The sequence below is a fragment of the Nicotiana sylvestris genome, chromosome 8 (assembly GCF_000393655.2).
Source record: "Nicotiana sylvestris chromosome 8, ASM39365v2, whole genome shotgun sequence".
NCBI classification, from domain to species: Eukaryota; Viridiplantae; Streptophyta; class Magnoliopsida; order Solanales; family Solanaceae; genus Nicotiana; species Nicotiana sylvestris.
The window spans coordinates 200,966,816-200,976,340 of record NC_091064.1 but is presented as its reverse complement, the minus strand read 5'-3'; the positions used below and the strand labels follow the sequence as shown (position 1 = coordinate 200,976,340).

Genomic DNA, 9,525 nt, shown 5'->3' with positions numbered 1-9,525 from the left:
ATTTGAACAATTCGAATCATACAAAATATTTTTGATTTTTTATTTAGCGGTAAAAAAGTGAGATCATTAGATGATGAAAATTTGAAAAAATATCGCCTTAATCTTAAATGTTCCTTAAAGCATAATAATCAATCCGATATTAATGATATAGATTTATTTTTTGAATTAAAAGTGTGAAGCAAAATAGTCCAATTAAAAGGTAACAATTTAATTGGTATGTTCAAAAAATAAAAAAATTTGATTCTTTTCCAGATGCATAAATTGCTTATTGAATAATGTTAATAACTTTTGTTATCGTTGCTTCAGCGGAAAGAAGCTTTTCAAAATTTGATAAAATGGATCAACAATGCATCAGAAAAGATAAATGGATTAGCTATATTGTTAATTGAGAAAGACTTGTTAGGAGAAATTAATTATAAGAATTTATTACAATAATTTTGCATCTAAAAAAATTAAGGCCCCTCATAAAGTTTGACTTTCGGTCATAAAATGGGCGATGTGCACAAATAGCCATTAAGAGCACATGTCTTTACTTTAAAGCCACTGTTTTAAATGTCTTTAGTCTTTAGCCACTGGTTTAATAAACTTTTACCTGACTGGACGAAATACCCTTCTGCTATAACTTATACCTACGCTTTTATTAACGATCAGCAGCAGCAGCAGACTGTGATCATCAAATTTCAAACTATAGAATTGCAGAAGCTTCTCTTCCGATTTGAAACTATAGAATTCAACTTTCTCATCCAAAAATCAACATAAATTTATAGTAAGTTATGCTTTTGTGTGTTTCTATTGATTTTTATTTCGTTACTAGGAATTTGCTGCTAGGAATTTGATTTTTTTTTATTTCTGGATTGATAAGGTTAAGGACATCGCATCCTGTGATAATTCTATAAAAATTGAGCACACAATGTTAAGGATTTGGTGTCCTTAACATGACCGTTGTTACTAATATTAAGGACATAGTGTCCTCATTTTACAAATTGAATTGAAAAAGTTAAGGACACAATGTCCTTAACTTTTTTGTTGTTCTTCTAAATATTAAGGACATACTGTCATAGTTTTGCAAATTGTTTTGAAAAAGTTAAGGACATTTGGTCCTGAACTTTGACTTATATGTTCAAAAGTTAAGGACATTTGGTCCTTAACTTAGAGTTACAAGTTAAAAAGTTAAGGACAGGTGGTCCTTAGCTTCAAGTTTCAAGTTCAAAAGTTAAGGACACTTGGTCCTTAACTTTGAATTCCAAGTTCAAAAGTTAAGGACACTTGGTCCTGAACTTTTATTTCCAAGTTCAAAAATTAAGGACAATTGGTCCTTTACTTACAGTTCCAAGTTCATAACTTAAGGACACTTGGTCCTGAACTTTAAGTTCCAAGTTCATAAGTTAAGGACACTTGGTCATAAACTTTGAGTTCCAAGTTAAAAAGTTAAGGACATTTGGTTCTGAAGTTAAAGACACTTGGTCCTTAACTTTGAATTCCAAGATCAAAAGTTAAGTCTTGGTCCTTAACTTGGTCTTGAACTTACAGTACCTGTTCTTACTTATACAAGGATTGCTCTATAAAATATGTTTTGAGTTTCCCATTCTCTCGACTTGCAGGATGTAAATAATATGCATTATAGTTGCTTGTTGATATCCAATTTTTCCCTGTATATTTTTAATATGCAAAATACTCTCAAAATAGCATGTATATGCATATATAAGTATGTCTAAAGGTTTCAATATTTTTCTCTTATTTTTTAATATTTGTTTAATCAATTTATTGCCTTATTTCAGCAAGAAAAAGCACAATAATTATTCCCAAAATTGTCATTTTGGCAATTTACTTATTAGATTCTCATATTTATACCAAAATGTAGCTAACATAATTTTTCATATTTTTACAAAATTTATTTAGTATTTTCAAAGCTAAAATTGCATATAAATACAATATTAGCCTATTTCAAGATTTAATTGTGTTTATAATTATAAAATTGAATCCAGTATTTTTTATTTTCATTATAATATGTTATTAATCATTTTAGTACCTTTAGTTTACTCCCAGAAATTAATTTACTATTTTTTATAATTTTAAAAGGGAAAAATTGGCTATTTAAATAATAGCCCAATTCGTTTCAATTTTAGCCTAAAATCTAACCCCAAATTGGACCCCAATTTCCATCCCATTTCAAGTAAAACCCGACCCAGGCCCCAATTACCCCTACCCGACCCAAAACCTTATTAAATCCTGGCTGTTGATCTAAAAGATCAACGACCCTCACTCGTTCTTACCATTTTAAATTCCAAACGACCCCCCCAATACCCCTCATTTCCTCACTCGTCTCTATCTCTCTACCTCTGGTTCTCTCTAGAACCTTCCCCCTTCACCTCCTCTCTGATGAGTTCCCTTCATCTTTTCTGGCCACCTTCTGACCTGAATCCATAGTGGTTTCACCACCCACCAAGCCACATATGGCTCCTCGCGTTTGGTTACTAGAGATTCATGACTCGACCATGAAGAGTTAGGTCCAGACCTCTGTTGATTCAAGTTCCACGGCCATCTCCGGCCTGCTCCGGCAAGCCATGCCTGTTTCGAGCCTGGACTCAACTTCTCTTGCTTAGATCCAAACCTTTCTCATCGTTTGGGTTCCTCTGAAAGCCCTAGCTTTTGAGGTTTTTTCTAATCTCTGTATATCTATTCCATATCTATGCTTTCCCTAAAGTTTTTAAACGATTTTCTTTCGAAAAAAAACTATGCTTTCAAAACGATTTCTTTTTTTCGATCTAGGGTTTTCTGAGTTATTTGGATGTTTCTCCGATTTTCTCTTTCTTTCGTGTGTTTTTCTACTGTATTTTTTCTTTACTGTGTTCTTGTGTGTTTCTTATTAAGTTTTCTCTACTGTGTTCTGATTAATTTTCTTCTACTATGTTGTGTATTAGTTTCTTCTACTATGTTTTCTTTGAGTGCTTCTACTGTGCTTCTCCTGTTACTCTTCTACCATGCTTCTCATGAGTTTCTGTTGCTGAAGGAACATGTTAAAGGTTTCAGTTCTTTTCTGAGACCTCTGAACCTGTTTCGACTTAATTACTTGCCCTCTCATCTCCGCACTCGGCTGATGGTAGAAACCCTAGAATTTGGGGGGGGGGGGGGGGTTCCAAGTTTGGAAACCATTGGCTATGTGATTTGCTTGAACTGGTTTTATCTCAAAAGAAACCCTAACTCTCTCAGACCTATTTCGAGTTTCTGAACTGAGTTTTGAATTCCTTGTTTTTTATATAATTCTGACTTTTGCTAAACTATTCTAAGGTCTTTTACACTGGATTTTTGTATGCTACTAGATGCTACTTCTCTTCTACATTGCTAACCTATGTGACAACCATGCTCCTATAATCTATTATCTACTAATTTTGCAATGACACGACATCTCCTTTCAGCTTAACATGTTTGTATGCTCTTTATATGTGTTGGACTTCCCCTCTAAAATGGCTTTAAAATCTTGATTAGTTTCAGACTTCCTTCTGTATAGGTTTGATTGATTTCTTTCCTTATTTGCTGATTTTCCCTATGACTCGATTTAAGTTACTTGACTTTCCTTAACTTTTCTGACTCGGTTCATTCATGGACCATTGATTACAAAATCTTTGATCCTTGATTTATTGGCTACTAATTGATTTTTCTTACCTTATTTATGTAACCGTGTATTTCAAAATTCTGCCCTTAAGTAACTTTTTATGTATTTACCCCTAATTGCATGCTTTGCACAAGATGTTTATTTGATTTCTTCCCTTAAATAGTTTTCCCGTTTGAATATGAGTTTCTTAATTAAAGGAAGTCTTGTGTGATTGATTCTTAATTGATATTCAGTTCCTTAACTGTTTTCTTTCCTTATTTTTGCCTGTTTTTCACACTATAAATACACGACTTTTTCATTGACACAAGTAATCACTCATTCACAGTCTTTCTGAACTCACACTTATACACAATAATATTCTCTCTTCTTATCTGCACCGTGGCCTGTTTACAAGACCTACTACTTTTCTCTATTTGTTTCTTTGAAACTGGTATGTCCTGATTTAAGCTTTAGCACCATAACAATGTGTTTATTTACGCTTTTGTATCCATGTCTACTTACTGTTTCTGTATAGTTCAACACTTAAATTAGTATGTTGATTTCTTTCTGCCTGTTTCTATTATGAATCCTAAATCTCTACCCCTATGTGTTTGAGCTACGGTTTAAGACATGGCAATATTCAGATTATTGTCCATGAATTAAATTTTATCCCTTGGGATCCTAGCCCCTAAATAGTGTATTCTAACAGGCTTATATGTGTGCTAGCATTCTCTATTGCTGGGTATGCCCACAACCTGCCCTTGCCTCTTTACACTCTCCCCATTCCCCTGAACCCCTATGTGTACTTATTTGTAACTGTTTCCCTTCCCCTTTCCCCCTCTCAGAATTTTGTTCCTGCACTTGCACTCTCTCTTAGTCTTTAAGTTCTGCCCCCTCTTGTGAGCCTTGCTTTGGGACCTTGAGTTCCCTCTGAACTTGGACACTTGAGGGCTGGCTTTTCCACACTGGACTTATCTTAATCTGGTAATACGTTTGGGTGTGAGCACTGTCCGGAGTTCATTTGAGACTCTTAAGGAACTCTGACACGCTCAAATGGGAGAAATGCTTTGGATCATGAATCTCTTGGAGTTGGTTTACCTCATATTTCAGACATAAAGTCTGAATCAGGCTCTCCTTGGTTGTACTTTTATTTTCTAATGTATTCTTTTACTTTATTCTGGGCTGAAATAATTTTGTAATAAATATTTGGGGCTGATTAGTGAAAAGGGCTGGTAATTATGCAAAAAAGGGTAGATACCATGTCTATAGGAATTCTAAATTTTGTATTCTCACATAGATACCATGTCTCTAGGAATTCTGAATTCTGCATATTCAAATGCATATAGAAGCATGTCTATAGGGAGTTTTGAATGTCTATTTTCGTATATAAATCATGATCATAGGTTAGATACTCTCGTCTAGAAATCATGCCTATAAGTCAATTTGAATTCTGCATATGCATATAGAAAATATGCCTATAGGTCTTTCTGAATCCTGTATAGCCATTTTTCTCATATAGGAATCGTGTTCATAGGTCTTAAAAAACTTTCTGCACCTAGATACCATGCTCATAAGACTTAAACATTCAATTGCACTTAGGTATCATGTGTTAAACAGAATTCAGCATCTAGATATCATGTTCATAGGTTTAAGATGAGTTTTCTGCATTTTTATACTACATCTACAAGGTTTTAAAATCAGTAACGCCTAGAAAGCATGCCTATAGGAGTTTCTAATTGAATCTGATTCGCCTCATTTAATGTTAGATATAAAAATCAGTAACAATAGATACTGTCAGTTGCAAAGCTTATAATTAATTTGTTTGAATTCTGCCTTTCTTTTAATATTCGGAGTCTCTCACTTAGCCAGTTTAACGAATACGCATATAAGGTTTCAACTAATTCATTTCAAGTTTTACTGGTCTTTTGAATCATGCCTATAGGACCTTTGTCCAAACACTTAGGCAAGTCTTAGGGTGATAACTGTAAATTGAATCTCTTCTATTAACTACAACTAGCAGGCAGGCCTGATTCGAGCTTCTTATCTGAAATATGTAATAAATCGATCTGCCTCAACCTCTAAGTTCTTTCACATTCAGTATTTAATCAGACCCTAAACAGTACGTGCAAGACATGCTAAATTACGTGTTTCTTTGACTAAAGGAGGTATATCTGAGCCCTTTTGCCTGTTATGTGCTTTCCCCCAATTTGTTATATATGTTCTTGCATGTCGCCTTAAATTTTTTCCTTTGACACTACAAATAAGCCGATATCCCTTACCTTTAGGATCAGTAGTCCTAAATGCCTCCGGGAGTGACAGGATTGGGGCGGGTAATAGCATGCAATGAGTAAACAAGACCATTCCATGCTTTAATAGCTTAACGGGGTGGGAATGGTAGATATAGATATGATGACCACGCGATAATGCCACGTGTAACCCCTCATTGAGTGATTACCGGGCATTGTGTGGGGTGATCCATATTAGTAATAAACCTAGGACACCCTTTTCTTTATTTCTTATCTCTTTTAAAGAATTTCAAACTCTTTTTTTTTTTTAAAAAAAATAACTTTCTTTTAGTTCTTTCCAACTTTATTTGTTTGCAAACCCTTATGTGAAAATCCCCTCTTATTTGAAGCTTTGTTTGTTTACGTGTTATTTGCACCTAAGTTCACAACGATAGTCTGGCCGGGAACCACACTAGTGGATCCTGAGGGGTGACTAACACCTTCCCCTTGGGATAATTTCAAGCACTTACCCTATCTTTGGTTACTCAAATCAAACTCTCTTGGTGTCCTAATGCACCCCAATCATTAGGTGACGACTCTTCAAATTCAAACCCAATTCCCAAAAGGGAATGAGTTGTCCTCCCAAATTTCATAAACCCGATTTCGCTCGAGAAATAGAGGGCGCGGCATTGCTTTTAATGGTATATGGACTGAAGACTATAAGTATCTTGATTATCAAACAAAGCTTGTTCTAGTACCTGAGGCAATTCGGTTTGAAGATTTCATTAAACAGATCTTTGAAGTTATTGAATTGGATAGAGACAAGTTTGAAGCAGTGATATGGTTTGATATCAACCTTGGAAGAAGCAAGGGAATGCTTGTATCCAAAGATTTAGATCTTCACACATGTATAGAGTTACTAAAAAGTCATTCACTCTTCAAGGGTTATCGTTTCATTATTGATATTTTGGAAAGAGTTTTTGGATCAACAAGCACCTTTGAACATGTCAACAGAGAAACTCAACATGACAATCAAAAGAAATGCCAACAGATAATGGAAATAGATATGGTTGAAGCTCAACCAATAACTGAAGAGGTGCTTCAAATATTTGATTCTATTCAAGTAGAAGGACAAAGCATTATAGAGATTGACAATGAACAAGATTTGGGTATTCAAGTCTTAGAGAGTGCACCGACAATCGAAGAAGTTGCTAAAAAAACCTCTACTCAACTAACTAGACGAAGGTCAAATTTGAAACAAAAAGAATTCCCAACTACGATATTAAGAGAAAATGCTTCGTTGGATGAAATAAAAGTGGGATCAATATTTGACAAAAAGAAGAGTATAATTAACTATTTTTCGAATATAGAAATTAATGGACATTTTGAATTCAAGGTTGTTAGATCAAGCTCAACAAGATATTCGTTGAAATGCAATAATGATAGGTGTGGGTAGTGTGTGCGTGCTTTCAGAATTAAAGATTCAACACTATTCAAGATAGTAAAGATTGAGAAAAATCATGACTGCTCTGTTAATACTATGAAAGCTAATCAAAGGCATGCAACTTCAAAGTTGATTAGTGGTTACATTATCGACAATCTTCAAGACCCAAAGTTTGAAGTTACACCAGCTTTTGTCATGGCAGAAATGCAAAAATTGCATGGACTAGACATTGGGTATCACAAGACGTGGTGTGCTATTCAATGTGCTTCCGCTTTAATAAGAGGAACTCCTGAAGAGAATTATGAATTATTGTCTTCATACTTGTATATGATGAGAAGTAAAAATCCGGGAATATATACTAACATAAAGATAGACGAGAACAATAGGTAAACAATCAAAAAAGAATTTATTAGTCTGTTTTATAAACTTTAGGACGTGCTGTCTTTAACCAGTTGAAAAGTTAAGGACATGTTGTCCTTAACTTTTATGTGTGTAGTCAAAAGGTTAAGGACACTTGGTCCTTAACTTAGAATTGCAAGTTATAAAATTAAGGACATGGTGACCTTATACTTTTGACCGTATTAGTTAAGGACTCCATGTCCTTAACTTTTGAACTTTGAACTCAAAGTTAAGAACTACATGTCCTTAACTTAATAACTTGTAACTCTAAGTTAAGGACTGCATGTCCTTAACTTTATAACTTGTAACTCTAAGTTAAGGACTGTCTGTCCTTAACTTTTGACCTTGTTAGTCTAACTTCAAGACTACTTGTCCTTAACTTTTGGCTTTGTAACCTGAAGTTCAGGACTACCTGTCCTTAACTTTTGACCTTTTTAGTCTAAGTTAAGGACTGCCTATCCTTAACTTCTGTTAACCTTGTTTTATACTGTATTTTCAGGTTTTTTATATGTTTTATGCATATGGATCATCAATATCTGGTTGGAATCATTGTAGACCAGTGATTGCTATTGATGCAACTTTTTTGAAGTCAAAATTTCGTGGTGTTTTAATGATTTCAGTTTCAAAAGATGCAAATAACCAAATTTTTCCTCTAGCCTTTGGAATAGCAGAATCTGAAAATAACAATTCCTATGAGTGGTACTTTAGTGAGCTTCGCAATGCAATTGGGAACCGTGAGAATTTAATTTTTTTATCAGACAGGCATCAATCTATTGCATATGCCATTGCAAGGTATATCCTGAAAGCCACCATGAGATTTGTATCTATCATTTGGAGCAGAACCTAAAGCGAAGGAAAGTTAAAAGTGAGGTCATAAAACTTTTTCAAGGTGCTGCAAGAGTATACAGGCGCAAAGAATTTGATCTTTACATGTCAGATATAGCAAAAGTAGATAAGAAGACTTATGACTACTTGATAGAAGAACCACCGGAAAGGTGGGCACGTTCTTGTAGTCCATGACGAAGATATGACATGCTCACAACAAAAATAGTTGAGTCAATGAATTATGTCCTATTAGAAGCAAGGGAGCTGCCTATATTAAGAATTATGGATTTCATTCAAGTGAAGCTACAACACTGGTTTTATGAAAGAAGAAATGAAGTGGAAGGAACTTTTTATGATGTTTCTTGTTGGGTAGAGGAGGAATTGAAGAAAAAGATAGATTTAGCATTTACTTTGAATGTAAGTATTATATTCTATTTAGGTTATTATTTTAATATAATTTAACATAATGTACTAACTTATAATTTTTCAACATTGAAGGTCTTCCCTGTTGATTCATGGCGTTCCAGAGTTGAAGAAGAAGGAATAACTTTCTTGGTGGACTTAAACAAAAGAACATGTGATTGTTTTCAGTTTCAGTTTGATGAATTACCATGCATACATGCAATTGCATCTATCGAGAAGAGAAACATCAAGAAGTCCAACTTTTGATCGCACTGGTACTTAAAGGAATTTTGGCTGAAAACATATAAAAGACAAATACATCCTGTAGGACATACTGATTCTTGGATTGTACCAGAGAGTGTTAAGTCACAAATTGTTAAACCTCCAGATTTCAAAGTGCCACCAGGTAGAAGGCAGAAGAAAAGGCATATTCCAGCTATCAAGTCATCAAAAATAACATTCAAATATGGTCGTTGTAGAAGAATTGGCCATAATAGAATAGCTTGCATATATTCTCCGGCAGTCCATCCATTTTCAAGAAAGCATAGAGAATAGTAGATATATCCATTTATGTTTGTCGACTCTTTTAAGTTTTTGCTATAAATTGGATTCATTTAGATTATTCTTATTTGAGCAGA

At 34.2% G+C, this 9,525-nt stretch overlaps 1 protein-coding gene across 1 annotated transcript; it reads left to right on the top strand.

Moving 5' to 3' along the window:
* Nucleotides 1–8,719: 8,719 nt before the first annotated feature.
* LOC138876237 (uncharacterized) lies at nt 8,720–9,154 on the top strand. The gene is made up of 2 exons (XM_070155142.1): nt 8,720–8,902; nt 8,984–9,154. The coding sequence occupies exons 1-2, from the start codon at nt 8,720–8,722 to the stop codon at nt 9,152–9,154; spliced, it is 354 nt and encodes a 117-aa protein (XP_070011243.1).
* The last annotated feature ends 371 nt before the right edge of the window (nt 9,155–9,525 follow it).

What these genes read in the sequence shown, in the direction of transcription:
- LOC138876237 (XM_070155142.1), top strand. Translation starts at nt 8,720, where the DNA reads ATGAATTATGTCCTATTAGAAGCAAGGGAGCTGCCTATATTAAGAATT. An exon ending in ATTTAGCATTTACTTTGAAT is followed by an intron (nt 8,903 to 8,983) that starts GTAAGTATTATA and finishes TCAACATTGAAG; the next exon opens with GTCTTCCCTGTTGATTCATG.